Source organism: Salvelinus namaycush, chromosome 17 (genome assembly GCF_016432855.1).
Source record: "Salvelinus namaycush isolate Seneca chromosome 17, SaNama_1.0, whole genome shotgun sequence".
Lineage (NCBI taxonomy): Eukaryota > Metazoa > Chordata > Actinopteri > Salmoniformes > Salmonidae > Salvelinus > Salvelinus namaycush.
Genome location: NC_052323.1, coordinates 11,886,891 through 11,905,848, shown reverse-complemented (window position 1 = coordinate 11,905,848; position 18,958 = coordinate 11,886,891). Strand labels below are relative to the sequence as shown.

At 47.2% G+C, this 18,958-nt stretch overlaps 1 protein-coding gene across 3 annotated transcripts; it reads left to right on the top strand.

The window, feature by feature from the left end:
* The first annotated feature begins 1,028 nt into the window (after nucleotides 1–1,028).
* Nucleotides 1,029–18,336, top strand: LOC120062305 (eukaryotic peptide chain release factor subunit 1-like). 3 transcript variants are annotated; one of them, XM_039012167.1, is made up of 11 exons: nucleotides 1,029–1,152; nucleotides 1,495–1,606; nucleotides 14,918–15,093; nucleotides 15,254–15,393; nucleotides 15,513–15,651; nucleotides 15,763–15,953; nucleotides 16,122–16,251; nucleotides 16,491–16,664; nucleotides 16,796–16,860; nucleotides 17,039–17,186; nucleotides 17,368–18,336. In XM_039012167.1, exons 2-11 carry the CDS (start codon nucleotides 1,521–1,523, stop codon nucleotides 17,448–17,450), a joined length of 1,332 nt encoding a protein of 443 aa, XP_038868095.1. In that variant the 5' UTR covers nucleotides 1,029–1,152; nucleotides 1,495–1,520; the 3' UTR covers nucleotides 17,451–18,336. The 3 variants fall into 3 exon arrangements, with proteins under 3 accessions (XP_038868095.1, XP_038868093.1, XP_038868094.1); XM_039012165.1 differs by lacking the exon at nucleotides 1,029–1,152 and adding an exon at nucleotides 1,159–1,365; XM_039012166.1 differs by lacking the exon at nucleotides 1,029–1,152 and adding an exon at nucleotides 1,159–1,423.
* Nucleotides 18,337–18,958: the final 622 nt, after the last annotated feature.

The window sequence follows — 18,958 nt, the reverse complement described above, 5'->3', positions numbered from 1 at the left end:
AGTGGAGCAGAGCGGACCTGATGGCATCTGTGTCGGGTCGCTCTCGCCATAACCCTCCCACACACACACATGGTCAGCCAACCTCTCTCATATGGTTGTCTCTACCTTAGAGGGGTCATCAGAAATCATTGGAGGTCATTGTAGGTTGCAGTTTCTTCTGGATCTACTACTGTACACAAAGACAGAACATGAGTTTCTCTCCTTGACTCCCCTTTACCTGTCTGAAGTAACAGAATGATATCACTCTGACCCTGTCTGCAGAGAATCTGTTGAGTTGGGGAAAATGTAACTTGTCTGACCAGAACACTGAACACTAGGCCGGATCCGTTTCCAGGTGACAGATTACAGCTCTGATGGCAGACAGGTGATAAATTGCTGTTTATATTGTACTGGAGGAAGACTGCCTCGCAAACTGCTGTATCATTTACAGTCTGTAATATGGGTATCAGTGCAGAGGGGAAATTAGAATGGAATCTGAGATGTATGGAGGGGGCGAGCAGGAGGGGTTGTGCACACACACACACACACACTCACACAGGGGTACTGGTGTAGTACCATAAAGGTGCTTTCTTTTGTGAATCAATGCTGTCATCTAGTGGTGCAACACTGGACTTTAACTTTGGAAGCAATACTGTAGATTTTGTACTACATTGCCAATAGAAATAGTTGTTTTTAATGCAATTGGAAAGTATCTATACTCAATAGTATATAGTGGAAATTAGAGGCTTCCAAAACTGACAAAATCCATTCTTCCACCGACCAAACTTTGGTAATGTGATATTATGACTGATGGATATTTTCATTTCATGACATTGCATAGCTAGCTAATGTTTTTTCTCTATTCAAGTCACTACAGAAGTTCAAGTGAACTTCAAGTTGTGATCCGTCGTAAAATATCATTTTGACTACAAATCCCATGTGAAACATTTTGAGATGTCCCCGCCCATTTTCGTATAATAGTTCATCACTCCAATCACCGGGGAGATATCCATGATCAACATGGAGTTTTGACCAACCAACAAAGTAACTCACCGTTTCCAGGAAGTGAGAATAACCGAAATCACATCACGCGAAGCTTGTGGAGAGGAGCCGTCATTTCACTTACGACTGAATCAACTAGCGTGGTAACCGTAGCGGCGTTGCCGGAGGCAGGTACGGTGTCGTCGATTGTGTTTGTACATGCAAGGTGTCTGGTGGAACGGGTTGACAGTTGAATATTTTAATTGTTTATTGATGAAGTGAGGCGAAGCTAGGTCGGGTTGCGACGTCATATAACGAATAGGTTGGGAAGAGTGTAAGTTATAGGCCTAATTTTTCCGCGCACTTTGCCGACACAGCAAGCGGGGTATAGTCTTCTTCCTCCGGGTAGGTCCACCACTGCTGATCCAGGTCCCTCTCGGACACACACCTCTAGCTCCGAGAGGTACACAACTGTCACCCTGGCAACCTAAAATCCGATGTAACGTTAGCCAGCTAACGTTCTTCTCTTTTCAGGTGCTGACGCGATTACAGCAGGAAAGATGGCGGATGACCCTAACGCGGCAGACAGGAACGTGGAGATATGGAAAATCAAGAAACTGATTAAAAGTTTGGAAGCTGCCCGTGGGTAAGTGGTTGAATACGGTGTGTGTGCCTGGGTGTCGATATGCCGACGTGAATGGCCCATGTGATAACAGCTGGATAAGTGAGGCCGAATTGGGGAGTGGTAGCTTAGCTATGGTAGCTGGGTAGCTTGTTAACACAGCCAACATTGTAATTAACTTTAGTTCCCACCATTATTCAAAGTTCATCGTATACTTATTATGTTGATTGCCGTGTTATTTGTAGCTAGCTCGGTTGTTTGTGTGTTGATGTCCAGCTTAACTAACGTTAGCGACATGTCAGCTAACTGTTACCTAGCTGAAAACGCCGGCTACCGTGGATGGATTCTTGAAAAATAGCGTGTTGGTGTGGTTATCACATTTATCTGTGTTATAATACTCATACTAACCGTACTATTTGTGACGTGAATTGAGTATATAGTATGCCTATTGGTCATAGTAAGGATATACAGTTGAAGTCGGAAGTTTACATACACTTATGTTGGAGTCAATTAAAACTAGTTTCTCAACTACTCCACACATTTCTTGTTCACGAACTATAGTGTTGGCAAGTCGGTTAGAACATCTACTTTGTGCATGACACAAGTAATTTTTCCAACAATTGTTTAGACACAGGGAATTATAAGTGAAATAATCTATCACAATTCCAGTGGGTCAGAAGTTTACATACACTAAGTTGACTGTGCCTTTTAAACAGCTTGGAAAATTCCAGAAAATGATGTCATGGCTTTAGAAGCTTCTGATAGGCTAATTGACCTAATTTGAGTCAATTGGAGGTGTACCTGTGGATGCATTTCAAGGCCTACCTTCAAACTCAGTGCCTCTTTGCCTGACATCATGGGAAAATCTAAAGAAATCAGCCTAGACCTCAGATAAATTGTAGACTTCCACAAGTCTGATTCATCATTGGGAGCAATTTCCAAACGCCTGAAGGTACCACATTCATCTGTACAAACAATAGTACGCAAGTATAAACACCATGGGACCACGCAGCTGTCGTACCGCTCAGGAAGGAGACGTGTTCTGTCTCCTAGAGATGAACGTACTTTGGTGCAAAAAGTGCAAATCAATCCCAGAACAACAGCAAAGGACATTGTGAAGATGCTGGAGGAAACAGGTACAAAAGTATCTATGTCCACAGTAAAACGAGTCCTATATCGACATAACCTGAAAGGGCGCTCAGCAAGGAAGAAGCCACTGCTCCAAAACCGCCATTTAAAAAAAAAAGCCAGACTACGGTTTGCAACTGCACATGGGGACAAAGATTGTACTTTTTGGAGAAATGTCCTCTGGTCTGATGAAACAAAAATAGAACTGTTTGGCCATAATGACCATCGTTATGTTTGGAGGGAAAAGGGGGGGGGGGGGGCTTGCAAGTCGAAGAACACCAACCCAACCGTGAAGCATGGGGGTGGCAGCATCATGTTGTGGGGGTGCTTTGCTGCATTAGGGGCTGGCGCACTTCACAAAATAGATAACATTATGAGTGGAGGTCGACCGATTATGATTTTTTTTTATATACAGATTATTGGAGGACCAAAAAAAGCCGATACCGATTAATCGGCTGATTTTAAATAAAAACAATTTTTTAAAGTTTATTTATTTGTAATAATGATAATTACAACAATACTGAATGAACACTTATTTTAACTTAATATAATACATGAATACAATCAATTTAGCCTCAAATAAATAATGAAACATGTTCAATTTGGTTTAAATAATGCAAAAACAAGGTGTTGAAGAAAGTAAAAGTGCAATATGTGCCATGTAAAAAAGCTAACGTTTAAGTTCCTTGCTCAGAACATGAGAACATATGAAAGCTGGTGGTTCATTTTAACATGAGTGTTCAATATTTCCAGGTAAGAAGTTTTAGGTTGTAGGAATTATAGGACTATTTCTCTCTATACGATTTGTATTTCATATACCTTTGACTATTGGATGTTCTTATAGGCACTTTAGTATTGCCAGTGTAACAGTATAGCTTCTGTCCCTCTCCTCGCTTCTACCTGGGCTCGAACCAGGAACACATCTACAACAGCCACCCTCGAAGCAGCGTTACCCATGCAGAGCAAGGGGAACAACTACTCCAAGTCTCAGAGCGAGTGACATTTGAAACGCTATTAGCGCGCACCCCGCTAACTAGCTAGCCATTTCACATCGGTTACACCAGCCTAATCTCGAGAGTTGATAGGCTTGAAGTCATAAACAGCGCAATAGCTGCTGGCAAACGCACAAAAGTGCTGTTTGAATGAATGCTTACGAGCCTGCTGGTGCCTACCATTGCTCAGTCAGACTGCTCTATCAAATCATAGACTTAATTATAACATAATACACAGAAATACGAGCCTTTGGTCATTAAAATGGTCGAATCAGGAAACTATCATTTCGAAAACAAAACGTTTATTCTTTCAGTGAAATATGGAACCGTTCCGTATTTTATCTAACGGATGGCATCCCTAAGTCTAAATATTGCTGTTACATTGTACAACCTTCAATGTTATGTCATAATTATGTACAATTCTGGCAAATTAATTACGGCCTTTGTTAGGAATAAATGGACTTCACACAGTTCGCAATAAGCCAGGTGGCCCAAACTGTTGCATATACCGTGACTGCTTGCACGGAACGCAAGAGAAGTGACAATTTCCCTAGTTATAAGAAATTCATGTTAGTAGGCAATATTAACTAAATATGCAGGTTCAAAAATATATACTTGTGTATTGATTTTAAAGAAAGGCATTGATGTTTATGGTTAGGTACATTGGTGCAACGACAGTGCTTTCTTCGCAAATGCGCTTGTTAAATCATCACCCGTTTGTCGAAGTAGGCACATCGATTATATGCAACGCAGGACACGCTAGATACTAGTAATATCATCAACCATGTGTAGTTTGTTTTTTATAAGATAAGTTTAATGCTAGCTAGCAACTTACCTTGGCTTCTTGCTGCCCTCGCGTAACAGGTAGTCAGCCTGCCACGCAGGCTCCTCGTGGAGTGCAATGTAAGGCAGGTGGTTAGAGCGTTGGACTAGTAACCGGAAGATTGCAAAAACGAATCCCCGAGCTGACAAGGTAAAAATCTGTCGTTCTGTTGTTCGGTGTCCAAAAATACCGATTTATCAATTGTTATGAAAACTTGAAATCGGCCCTATTTAATCGGCCATTCCGATTAATCGGTCGACCTCTAATCACGAGGTAGGAAAATTATGTGGATATATTGAAGCAACATCTCAAGACATCAGTCAGGAAATGAAAGTTTGGTCGCAAATGGGTCTTCCAAATGGACAATGACCCCAAGCATACTTCCAAAGTTGTGGCGAGATGGCTTGTGGACAACAAAGTCAAGGTTTTGGAGTGGCCATCACAAATCCCTGACCACCCTTCCTATAGAACAGTTTTGGGCAGAACTGAAAAAGCGTGTGCAAGCAAGGAGGCCTACAAACCTGACTCAGTTACACCAGCTCTGTCAGGAGGAATGGGCTAAAATTCACCCAACTTATTGGGGAAGGCTACCCAAAACGTTTGACCCAAGTTATACAATTTAAAGGCAATGCTACCAAATAGTAATTGAGTGTATGTAAACTTCTGACCCACTGGGAATGTGATGAAAAAAATAAAAGCTGAAATAAATCATTCTCTCTACAATTATTCTGACATTTCACATTCTTAGGATCACCACTTTATTTTAACTGACCTAAAACAGGGAATTTTTACTGGGATTAAATGTCAATAATTGTGAAACTGAGTTTAAATGTATTTGGCAAAGGTGTATGTAAACATCCGACTTCAACTGTAGTTAGTATGCCAAAAGTTCCCGGATGTCGTACTACATTCGCCGAAATACGAGTATACAACATCCTGCTTTGCAACTGGTTATATCTATACATTATGTCATGCCTTATTAGAACGGTTTTATTGATAATATCTGTTGGGAGAAAGTTTGGATGTTGCCACACACACACCTACTTGTTAATAAAATTAAGGAAGTTTCCTTTTAAAATTGTTCATAAATATTATCCTGCCAACCACTAAATGAAGAAGTTTAAGGAAAACATCAACTCAAATTGTACCTTTTGTAATGACCACCCAGAGACGGTGTTGCATCTTTTTTGGCATTGTATTCATGTAAGGAAACTGTGGCAAGACATCAGTAGATTTATAATTGAACACAGTTATGAAGATGTTACACTATTGTGGAGAGATGTAGTGCTTGGATTATTTACCTACGATAGAAATAAGTTGGAACAATTTTATGTAATTCATATCATTATTCTTTTGGCCAAATTTCATATTTACATACAAAACACCACATTTTCTTACCTTTCAAAAGGAAATGTAACTATTTAAAACTATACAAGAAAGCTGTTAGAATTATAAGTGTATGTTTGTCCCTTAATAAGGGCCTTGTGTAATGTGATATTGTACCCCCTAGCCCGGCCCCTAACCCAATTGTCATTTGTATATTATTTAAATATACTTGTGTTCCCACATGTACTTTCTGTAGTGATTTGTTGTTAATAAAAATAATTTAAAAAATATAACCGGTGCACACTTTCTGTGATTTTTAGGGCCCATTATGCATTTCTTCAGAAAATAGGCGTGGCTTCACAACGTTTTCAGATTTGAAGAAAATGGCGGAAAATATGCGGTTTAAGTCCAACGATAGCGGAAACAAATTCATTCTTTAACTAATTATGGCAAATGTTGAGCAATGTAAATGTTGAGCATTGCTTATCAAATAAGTTACCTTATGTCATGTTGGCTGACAATTTTTAAGCTACCCTATCCTGATCTAGGGGACTGCATCTCAGTGCTGGAGGCGTCACTACAGACACCCTGGTTCGAATCCAGGCTGTCCAATAGGCTGGCGCACAATTGTCCCAGCGTTGTCCGGGTTTGGCCGGTGTAGGCCGTCATTGTAAATAAGAATTTGTTCTTAACTGACTTGCTTAGTTAAATAAAGGTTACATTTAATTATTTTTTCCCCAAATGTAAATTCCTTACGAAACGTATAGCATATGGTTACAACAGTATGTACCATGTTAGCTAGCTACCTAACGTTAGTTGGCTACAATACATCGACCTTGCCAGTATATCAACAAAATGCCATCTAACTATCCAACGTTTATTGACTTGATTATTCTCGTCATTCTTAGTTTAGCTAAGTGGTATAGTCGTGTGTTCTCAATGGACATTCGGGTGCGTTCGTAAATTCGCTGTGGCTATCTGCTCCGATTTCAGAGCACTCTCGTCTGAGTGTACCGGTGCCAGAGCGCATAATAAACCAGTTGAATATGGCCGGTGTCAGTAAACGTCGGCAAAAAAGCGTAAATAACTTGTTGCCAGCAGCACTGTTAGTCACCACCGCTCTGGATAACATGAAAACAGCCTAACCAGCTCTGCTAGGGCGAGTAAAACGGTCAGATTGAGGTGTTCTCTCATTTGTGTCTGGAAGTAGCAAGTTAGCTTGACTGCCGTTTTGAGGTCAGAACGCTTGGATCAACCCTACTCCTCGGCCAGAGCGTCCATTGACATTGCCTGGCAGTGTGCGTGCGCTCCGAGAGCGAAACACTCTGAATTTTCAAACTGACGACGTTCTGAATTTACAAACGCTCGGAGCGCACTCTGGCACTCCAGATTTAATTTAAAATGTCTAGGTAGTAATTTGTTATGCTAACAAGCTAGAAAGCGGTTGCAATAGCAAGCAGCATCGACTTCCAGTAGACAGGTGAAGCGCTAGTACGCTCAACTGAAAAAGATACCATTCGTTTACAGTATACTAAAATGAACTGATACTCATTAAGTATGTAGTATACAGTATATACTATGTTATCATGGGTATTCAAACACAGCTATGTTCTCATATGCTGCGATAGACTTAGCAGTTAATAGCGATGTTGGCTTGCTGTCGAGATATGGCATTGAGCATGTCTTCTACTTGGAAGTGGAAAGCATGGAATCTATACTCGATGAGTAGCAAGCAGCAATCCAATTGCCGTGTCCTATTCTTCCTTTGGTGACAATGTGTAACGTTAGTTAGCGGTCATCCATAATCATTTTGATACGTAGTTAGCAAAGCTAGCTCCGTAGATTCCTCGAGCTGTGACTAGGCAAAAGGGACGGCGTTGTTCCTGAAGTATTCGTGTCCACTGACGAAGGATCAACTGTCCTCTGCTAACGTTACATACATGCACTGTTGACCATTTGACCTATATTCACAAGCTAGCTACTCGTCTGTATGCAGCGTCAGCGTGTATAGTGAATGCAGACAATGTGGCTCAGTGGAACTTACGCTTCGAACACACCGACTGCGTCATTGCGTTTCGATACACCAGAAGTACATTCATTTCCAATGGAACGCTGCATTTGCCTTGCAGCATTGCGTTGCAGAGGCAGTTGCAGTGCGTTCTGTGTGGTGCATACGTTCGATAAATCGAACGTATTGTAATGACCTGACTAGATCATAAATGAACAATTGTCCAGACAGAGGCTTGAGTTTGCGAATTGACGGTTTATTAAACCAACTTTACACAGGCTACTGTTTGGGCCGTAGCACACGCCAAATAAATGACAGATAACCCACAAGCCAATCGTGACCTTCTCTTGTGAAGCCCAGACGTAAGAGAGAGAACAAAGGCGAAACCTGGTCTTAACTTCCAATGCTCCATCCCCCTGCCCAACCCCCCTCCACGCCACTCCGCCAACCGCCAGGATGCCCGGCATCAGAACATTCCAGGCATTCCCGTGATTGGCAGATAGCAGGTTGATTGACATGTCGGACCCCGCGAACACTGGGTACTGGTCAGTACAACACAACCACCTACTAGCCTAACACATAACACACAGCTGTCTGTGCGGGTCGCTACACAGCCCCCCCACCACAAAGTCCCTCGTCCCCGAGGGAACAAACAAAGTCTCTGAAGCGACCCGGAGGTCTCCTTTGCCTGCGTGGCCGTGATGGTCGCAGAGTGCCCCTCTGGGAACCAGGGGATGAAGGCAGGGATATGGGGGACAAGGAAGCGGGAACGGGTAATACAGTCCGTGGCTCTGGGGAACCACGCGGTGACACAGGGGGGGAGACAGGGGGAGTGGGCTGTCTGGAGCCTTGTCTGCGGCACCTGGGGGTGGGTGCCTGGAGAATGGCATTGCCAGAGAGGGGAATTGTGGGGGTTCCTGGGGTTTGGGGAGAAGAGGCCCCTCTGTATGGGGCTAACCTGTCCCGGTGCAGTGCCACCTTTCTCCCCCTGGGAGGAAGCTGCACCCGGTAAACAACCTCCCCTACCCTCTCCAGGACACTGCAGGGTCCCACCCAGTGACTGTCCAACTTGGGGCATCTGCCTTTTTTCCTTAGCGGGCTGTAGACCCAGACCAGCTCCCCAGCCACAAAGTGCCTTCCCCGGGTGTGCACGTCATAGTTCCTCTTCTGCCTCACACCTGCATTCACCAGCTGCTCTCTGGCGAAGGTGTGGGCTGTCTCCAGGCGGTCCTGGAGTCTCCGGGCATACTCCGGCCCCGGGGGAACATGAGGGCTATCCAGGGGCCGACCAAACGCCATCTCCGCAGGGGTGCGGATCTCTCTCCCCAGCATGAGGAGGGCAGGCGTGCAGGAGGTGGAGTCTTGGACAGCGGAGCGGCATGCCATGAGGACCATAGGCAGGTGCTTGTCCCAGTCACGCTGGTGTTTGGAAGAGACGATGGCCAGCTGCTGTCCAAGCGTTTTGTTGAAGCGCTCCACAAGGCCATCACTTTGAGGATGGAGAGGAGTAGTGCGGGTCTTGTGCATACCCAGCCTCTCACACATGGTGGCGAACACACGGGACTCAAAGTTTCTGCCCTGGTCGCTGTGGATGGACTCTGCAGCTCCAAACCTGCTGAACATCCCCGCTGTCAGGGCGTCGACGATGGTCTCTGCCTCCTGGTCAGGCAGAGCATAGGCCTCGGGCCATTTTGTGAAATAGTCCATGGCCGTGAGCACCCAGCGGTTTCCACTGTCTGTGGTGGGGAACGGCCCAACTACATCCACTCCCACCCTCTCCATGGGAGCCCCCACTGGGAACTGTTGGAGCTGAGCATGAGAGCGGCCTGGGGGGCCCTTTCTCGCTGTGCAGTTGTCACAGCGGCGACAAAAGTCCTCCACATCCCTCTTGTGCTGCCCCCAGTAGAAGCCCTGACGGAGACGGCGCAGTGTTTTTGTGACCCCAAAGTGTCCAGTCCCCACCCCACCATGAGTACTCTGGAGCACAGCCTCCCGCAATGCTTTTGGGACCACCACCTGCCACCTCTCCTCTCCCGTAGCTGACTCCTTCCATGCCCGCTGTAGCACGCCATCAGCCAGCCGCAGTCTCTCAAACTTTGACCACAACCCTTTGGTCGCGAGTGAGAGCGCTGTCACCTCTTCCCATGGTGGCCTCACCTGCGCCTCTACCCACTGTAGCACTGGCTGTAGGTCTGTGTCCCGTCCCTGCTGCTGCCGCCATTCAGCCACGTCGACAGTCTGCAGCTCACAGCAGACAGGCCCGCTCGCCCGACACACTGTGGCACAGACCCCCTCTGCACACAGCTCTCTCTCCCGTCCCTCTCTCCGTTCACAGTGGCGGCAGCCGTCTGCAGTACAGGGCCGACGGGACATGGCGTCGGCGTTGGAGTGGCGTGCCCCTGCCCTGTGCACCACCGTGAAGTCATACGGCTGAAGCTCCTCCAACCAGCGTGCCACCTGCCCCTCTGGCTCTCTGAAAGACATTAGCCACTGGAGAGCAGAGTGGTCAGTCCTTACAGTAAAGGGCAGACCACCCAGGTAGTACTTGAAGTGTTTGACGGAAGCCACAACAGCCAAGAGCTCCCGCCGGGTGACACAGTAGCGGCGCTCATGTTTGTCAAATGTTTTGCTGAAGTACGCCACCACTCTCTCCCCCTCTGGCCCCACCTGGGCCAGCACCCCACCCATGCCCACATTGCTCGCGTCTGTGTCCAGGATAAAGGGCAAGGTGAGGTCAGGGGGGGCGAGCACGGGGGCCTCGATCAGTGCACGTTTGAGGGTGTTGAACGCCTCCTCACACTCCACTGTCCAAGTGAAAGCCTTGTCCTTCGGCAGCAGGCGGTTCAGTGGAGCAGCAACGCTTGAGAAGCCCCGTACAAACCTCCTGTAGTACGAGGCCAGGCCCAGGAAGCTCTTCAGCTGACGCTGGTCGGTGGGGGTGGGCCAGTCTCTGACAGCTCCTACCTTGTCCTCCATGGTGCTGATCCCCTCCTTCCCCACTCGGTGGCCCAAGAAGGACACCTCTCTCCTCATGAAGTGGCACTTCTCGGGGTGGAGCTTCAGACCTGCGGCAGCCACCCTCTCCAGCACACGCCGTAGCGCCCCCAGGGCTGACTGGAAGGAGCTGCCATGGGCCAGGATGTCATCGAGGTATACCAGACACTGCTGTCTGGGGATGCCATCCAGCACCCTGTCCATCAAACGCTCAAAAGTAGCTGGAGCGTTGCACAGGCCAAAGCACAGGACCTTGAACTGCCAGTGTCCTCTGTTAGTGGAGAATGCAGTTTTGGCTCTGGCCTCTGGGGAGAGGGGCACCTGCCAGTAGCCACTGCGGAGGTCTAGTGAGGAGAACCAGGAGGACCCCCTAACCAGGTCCAGCGACTCATCGATACGTGGTATGGGGTATGAGTCCTTCCTGGTTACCTCATTCAGCCGCCTGTAGTCCGCACAGAACCTCAGCTTGCCCCCCTTCTTCGGAACCATGACGACTGGCGCCGCCCAGGGGCTGTCTGAGGGCTCAATGAAGTCTGCCCGCTGCATCTCCAACACAGCCTTGTCTGTCGCCTCCTGGCGTGCCAGCGGGATACGGCGGGGACGCATCTTGATGGGTCGAGCATCACCTGTGTCGATGTCATGCTGCACCAGATGAGTCTGACCCACCTCTTCCTCACTCAGCGCAAAGCTGTCTCTGAATTCAAACAGCAACTGCCACAACCGTTCCTGCTGCTCGGGGTCAAGACCAACACAGTTCCTCCCCCATATCTCCCTCACTGCAGACAGTGTCCTCTCCTCTCCCATCTGGGGTAGCTGGGCTGGGGGGGCACGGCCTGGGCTCACAGAGGGCTGTGTCATGGAGGTAGCTGGGGGAATGTAACACACCGCCGTAGGTGACGGGGGGGCTGGGGAAAAGTCACACACAGCTGTGGGGGAGGGGGGGCAGCCATGAGTCTCTGCTGCTTTAACTGTTGGAGTAAAGGGTTTGTTGGGTTGAGTGAATGTGACATTAGGGGGGGCCATGGTGACTTCCGGCCCTCCCTGGAAGCTCAGTGTGCCCCTATTTAGGTCTAACTGGCAGCCTGTGCTCCTAAGAAAGTCCAACCCCAGGATACAAGGGTCCTGCACAGCCGCCACCCACACAGGATGACGCACAGTCCTGCCCCCTACTGTCAGAGTCATTATTCCCTTCCCTTTCATGGGTGCCAGCTCACCTGTGACTGTGCGGAGCTGCACAGTTGTAGGCTCACACTGAGTCCAACCTGGCACAATATCTGGCCTCACCAGGGTTACTGTGGACCCAGTGTCCACCAGGGCGGAGCAGGGCACACCCTCCACAGTGACAGGGACATGACAAAAGTCCCCAACACAGGTCCGGCCCACCACAACAACAGGCTCCATCCGCTTGCTCTCGTCTGCTTCTGGGGGAAGTGGAGCCTTGCTTCCCCGTCTGTGCCGGTGGGCTCCTCCTGAAGATGATGGTGGTTGGGATAGAAAGCCAGGGGTCCGCACTACCCGGTCTATGCGGACCCCGAGCCGTTTCCCTGAGCTCTGGGGGACATGGGGCAATTTCGGCGCAGATGGCCTGGCTGGCCACAACCCCAGCAGACCCTGGGACCAGGGTGTGTGTTTCGTGCCGCCTGTAGCGACACAGCACGAATGAGTTCTGTCATTTCAGCCACCCATGCAGGCTTTTCCGGCTCCGGGCTGCTCTGCCCCCCAGCTCGCACAGAGGGTGTGTCTCCCTGCACCCCCACCAAAGCCCCAGCTGAAGCCCCAGCCCACACCAGCTCCCTCTCCAAAGCCATCTCCAAGGCTATCTGCAATGACTCAGGATGAGCCAGCTGGGTCTGTATGCGCAGCTCCGTAGGAGAGAGCGCCTGTATGAACTGGTCCCGTGCTAGCTCGCTCTGCACGGAGGGGGGCATGTGAGCATATGCCCGCCGAGAGAGGCTCTCAATGTCATTAGCTAACACCCGTAGAGGCTCTCCAGGCTGCCTGCGTCTATTACTCAGTTCGGAGCGCAGTAGCCCGGGCTGTACACACTGTCCATAGCGCCTCCTCAGTGCTCCCACTAAAGCACCATAATCATGTCTGTCCTCGGGGCTAATCAATATCAAACAGGCCAGAGCTTCATCCGTGAGGCATAAAGCCAACTGCAGTGCCCTTTCTTCATCCGACCACCCCCTAAAATGAGCTAACAGTTCAAACTGAGCATGAAAAGCTTCCCAATCCGCCTTACCGGAATACTTCGGGGTCTTAACAGATACGGACGCAGCCGGGAACTGGGCGCCGCCATGTTTGTTTACATCCTGAGCCCCAGATTCCTCGTCCCGCCGCGTTGACGTCACCACTTCGGCCCGCCCACCAGAATCCGCGCGAAACACAGTCGACGAGGCGCTCATGCCCGCTTCAGCCGCCATCACTCTAGCGTCCTCCCTCAAGCGGCCTCTGCGCTCCGACGCCCTGGCGATCTCCTCAGCCAGATCCTCCGACGTCCATGCACACGCACCTCCTTGGCCATAATCGTCCCCTACCTCCACCTTCACTTTCGGATTCCCTCGAAGCATTTTCAACCCCCGTTCTCACCTACGGTAGCTAGCCACATAAGTCAGCTAGCTAGCTGGCTAACTTTTATCAACGTTTTTACTTCTGACACCAATGTAATGACCAGACTAGATCATAAATGAACAATTGTCCAGACAGAGGCTTGAGTTTGCGAATTGACGGTTTATTAAACCAACTTTACACAGGCTACTGTTTGGGCCGTAGCACACGCCAAATAAATGACAGATAACCCACAAGCCAATCGTGACCTTCTCTTGTGAAGCCCAGACGTAAGAGAGAGAACAAAGGCGAAACCTGGTCTTAACTTCCAATGCTCCATCCCCCTGCCCAACCCCCCTCCACGCCACTCCGCCAACCGCCAGGATGCCCGGCATCAGAACATTCCAGGCATTCCCGTGATTGGCAGATAGCAGGTTGATTGACATGTCGGACCCCGCGAACACTGGGTACTGGTCAGTACAACACAACCACCTACTAGCCTAACACATAACACACAGCTGTCTGTGCGGGTCGCTACAGTATGCATCAAATTGTATGAGTGGACTTGACAGAAAGTAGCAAAATATGAATGTAGATTTTTTTTTGCACACATTCAGTAAAAATTTGGGATTACATAAAAACAGTTTGATTGCATAATTTCTTTAAATTTTTTATTTATTTATTTGCCAAGTATATTATTTATTCGATGACATCCTCAAATTAATTGTGAGAGCCTATAATATAATTTCCCTCAAATGCAGTTTTGGAGCGAAATGCAATAATAAATAGTCAAGATAGGCAGAGTAGGCTCTTTCAACAATGAGACCAACGTTGAGGAAGGTGGTATGACTATTTCTTTCACACACACCTCATTGGCTAGGTTAGCAAGCTAGGTTAGCTAGCTAGCTAACGCTAACTAGCCACATCTAGCACAAGCTCACTACTAAACTGACCTGGCAATCCTACTATCGTGGACACAAGCAGCATTTTTTGTGTTTATGTCCCTGTAGCTGTCAGCAGTTGTGTCAAAAAGACACGGTTTTGAGGATACTGCGAAAATGATTCTCTCCTCCATGTGTCCAACCGCATGCGACCATTTGCAAAAGGTACCTGCATCAGTATAGTTGCCTAGCTGCGCAAAATGTTATGCAGCAGTGATGCAATGACGCAGTCGGTGTGTTCGAAGCGTTAAACGCAGTCTTTGGTGTCAAGGACAGAGCTTGTATGGAAACTGTGCCCCCCTCCCTCAACTTTCAGATAGTGGAAACCGGGAGGGTAATGTTTGGTTGCCAGTGGTGTCAGATTGTGTCAATGTTGAAGGGTGCCAGTGTCACACAAAGGTAGATCAGGTAAAATGAGAGAATCAACGATGGGGGGCTGCTGGATGGAAGATTTGTTTTGATTGTGGATGCATATTCATTTCTTTCTTTCAGAGATTGAGATATGACTAAGACAGTTATGTACACAACTGAATGTGTGTATTTAGGTTGTCTAACCACCTGTCCCCCTCTCCTCAGTAATGGAACCAGCATGATCTCGCTGATCATCCCCCCTAAGGACCAGATCTCCAGAGTGGCCAAGATGTTGGCAGATGAGTTTGGCACGGCCTCCAACATCAAGAGCAGAGTCAACAGGCTCTCTGTGCTCGGGGCCATCACCTCTGTACAGCAGAGACTAAAGCTATACAACAAGGGTGAGTGACTGACTGCATAGTTGTGTGATGTTGAAGCCTTGACGACCTCATAGCAGACTCCAAAGCTACAGCAAGGGCCAGTCTGTTCTTTGTTGTGTGTATTTACTATGGGGCACTGGGTCTTGCCTGTGTTGACTGATAATCCCTGTCTCTCCTGCAGTGCCACCTAATGGCCTGGTGGTGTACTGTGGAACCATCGTGACAGATGAGGGCAAAGAGAAGAAAGTCAACATTGACTTTGAGCCTTTTAAACCCATCAACACCTCCCTGTACCTATGTGACAACAAGTTCCACACTGAGGTAGGAGCTCAACTCAGTTCTGTCTGTCTCCTGTATGTGTGTGAATGCGTGTTGTCTAATTGTCTCTAGCGGCAATTGTAATGGAAATGCCCTCTGTCTTTCTCTCTCCCTCTCTCCAGGCGTTGACAGCCCTGCTCTCTGATGACAGTAAGTTTGGCTTCATAGTGATAGATGGTAGTGGGGCTCTATTCGGGACGCTCCAGGGGAACACTAGAGAGGTCCTGCACAAGTTCACCGTGGACTTGCCCAAGAAACACGGTACGCTTCGTTCATCACACACACACACACACACACGCAGAGATAAGAACAAGAACATTAGATGTTATCCCCCACCAATACCCTTTAGCCAATACAATTTATCTCTCTCAGGCAGAGGAGGTCAGTCTGCTTTGCGCTTTGCCCGTCTGAGGATGGAGAAGAGACACAACTATGTGAGGAAGGTGGCTGAGACAGCTGTCCAGCTCTATGTGGCCAACGACAAGGTCAACGTGGCCGGAATGGTCCTAGCAGGGTCTGCCGACTTCAAGACTGAGCTCAGCCAGTCCGACATGTTCGACCCTGTAAGTGTGTGTGTTTTAGATAATCCATGGTTTATGCTGCATTAATCCATACTGTGATCAGTTCATTCTTTGTCAGGTTGATGCTTTTGGTGCAATTCCTCTGATTTTCTGATTCTGAGTGAAACAAGCATTTCATGGCCCACTGACCCCTGTTGTGTGTGCGCGCAGAGGTTACAGGCGAAGATACTGAAGCTGGTGGACATCTCGTATGGAGGGGAGAACGGTTTCAACCAGGCCATCGAGCTGTCGGCAGAGGTCCTCTCTAACGTCAAGTTCATCCAGGAAAAGAAGCTCATAGGTCTGTTTGTGGCACGTTGAGGTTAGATTTTGGGTTATCCCAGCGAATGTGTGTCTGTGTTAGGTGTTTTTGTTAGGGTTAGTGCAGATTGTTTCCTTGTGAATGGTAATGATAATTAGTGTGATGATGATTTGCTTCCCTTTCTCCATCCCCCATCACTAAATGTTTATTTTTTCTATCCTTTATTCCTCTTCCCCTCCATTCTTGCTCTCTCTCTCCTACTCGCTCACTCTCTGCAGGCCGGTACTTTGATGAGATCAGTCAGGACACGGGGAAGTACTGTTTTGGGGTGGAGGACACACTCAAAGCCCTGGAGATGGGGGCTGTGGAGATCCTCATCGTTTATGAGAACCTAGACACCATGCGCTATATTCTTCGCCTGCATGGGGCTGAGAGCGTCGGAACAGAAAACGGTACAGACACACACACTCCCCATGTGCAGTATATCCTCTAGCACCATGAAGTAGAACAACTGAGAAGAGAACGCTACACACACTTCACATGGTTTCTCATTCCCTGTCTCCATTGTCCTTTGTGTTTTCAGATGAGAAGACTCTTTATTTAACACCAGAGCAGGAGAAGGACAAGTCCCACTTCACAGACAAGGAGGTAAACCCTGTTCTCTATCCCTTGTTCTCACACCCACACGCAGGTACACACACGGTTGCCTTGACAACACTTTCTGTCCCTGAACCCATTCAGGTGGTTGAATTTGGTGTTAACTTGTTTACATTTCTTTGCCCTCTCAAACCTGTCCATTTGTGTGTGTGTGTGCTCGCATGTTCAGACTGGGCAGGACCACGAGCTGATTGAAAGCATGCCTCTGCTGGAGTGGTTCGCCAACAACTACAAGAAGTTTGGAGCCACACTGGAGATCGTCACAGACAAGAGTCAGGAAGGGTCTCAGTTTGTCAAGGGCTTCGGCGGCATCGGGGGTGAGTCCACATCAACCAGTTGTTTTATAGAATTATAACATGGTGTCCTTTTGTTACGGTCATGTTGTGGCGGTAGTTCACAGCATGAGGTCAACTTCATGAACCTAATATTAGTAATGACTGTTCAGTCCCGCAACAGTCTTTATCCAGATAATTTACGCTTTCTTACTCTCTCTTTCAGGATGCTTGCGGTACAGGGTGGATTTCCAGGCCATAGATTACCAGGTGGAGGACGACGAGTTTTTCGATTTAGATGACTACTAGGTAGTCGAACTGAATAGGGGAGAAAGAAGGAAAAAGGTGAAGAATGACGAAATAAGGATAGAAATATGCCACTTTTTTTTTTTTTTTTTTTTTTCAGCAAGTGAAAAGAGCCGTACTGACCATGTAGACAGACAAGCATTCAATTTCAAACACGCACACATGTACCCATACATACACATCTAATAACGCTCACACACGCTGAAGAGTGAGATTTTCTTTCAATCCAGAGAGGGACAAAACCCTTCCTGAGTGAATCCCTGCCTTAGAGTGCTGGTTCCTTCCCATGGTTGGATTGGACTTGACTAAAATCGTTTTAGTTTGTTTATTTTTCTCCCCTCCATTTTGAATGGACACAACCGCAAGTTCCCAGCAATCCTCGCTCGCAGCAACCCTCCTTCCCCCCGGTCCGATGAAGACTTTGGACTCCATCCTCGCGTATAGAACATCTATTTTCCTTTCTTTACCTCATCGTGTCCTTGCCCTTCCTCCTTCTATCCACCCTTAATGCTTTTTATATATATATATTTAGGCTTTTTATTTTTTACTGTAATTGCTGCTGTTGTATTTTATTTTTTACCTGGGTTTCTGTAGAGAAAGGGGGGTATTAAATTTTAACTGCTGAAAACCATTGCTACCTCCTCATCCACTGTGGTCTCAATCATGTGGAGTGTCGTTCCCAGAGGAACTGGCTCTACCGGCTCCCCTGCTGATGAACATTTTTATTTAGCCCATGAGCATCAGAGTGGCTGTAGAATGTGTGAATTGTTTATATGCTATCCTGTGCATGTATTTTATACTGAACAAAAATATAAATGCAACAATTTTAAAGATTTTTACTAAGCTACAGTTCATATAAGGAAATTGAAATAAATTCATTAGGCCCTAATCTATGGATTTCACATGACTGGTAATACAGAGATGCACTCGGTTAGACCACTGGTCAGGTTTTTGACGTCTCGATCAACAGTGTAAAAGTTAAGGAGAAAATGGAATTCAGAAAATGAACACCATCACCCATTCTACACGTTTTATTCATCACATATGTAAGAATACATTTGCCCAGACATTGCTCAAGTTGGCCTTTACATCCCTGTTTGAAGAGATACATGCCTAGATTTGTCATTTTAGCCATTATATCCACTGTCTTTTCAAATGATCTGCTGCTTGTTTACTAGTGTTTAGAAGTACTGCAGAATGAATATGCTTCCACAATCAACACAAATCTTCCACCCATCAGCCCCCCTTACATCATTCTCTAATATTACCTGACCCAACAGAAATGTATATATATTTTTTAGTTGGCAGTCCTAGTGCCGGGAAGGCAAAGTGTTCATCATACTCATTGTAAGATGCAAGTCATCGCTGAGCCTGGATATTTAATATCGTTACAATAAGTGATGATTACTGATAAAGCTTTGTGTTTCCCAGTATGTTAACATCTTTTTGTCCAACCATTTGTCCTTCTGATTGGGGAGTCACTGGAGGTGCGTTCAGTTCACTTGAACGTT

Bases quoted from the DNA above. Each gene is read 5' to 3' on its own strand.
- LOC120062305 (XM_039012167.1), top strand. From the start codon at position 1,521: ATGGCGGATGACCCTAACGCGGCAGACAGGAACGTGGAGATATGGAAA. The intron at 1,607-14,917 runs GTAAGTGGTTGA...CCCTCTCCTCAG, and splicing joins AGTTTGGAAGCTGCCCGTGG to TAATGGAACCAGCATGATCT. The intron at 15,394-15,512 runs GTAGGAGCTCAA...CCCTCTCTCCAG, and splicing joins ACAACAAGTTCCACACTGAG to GCGTTGACAGCCCTGCTCTC.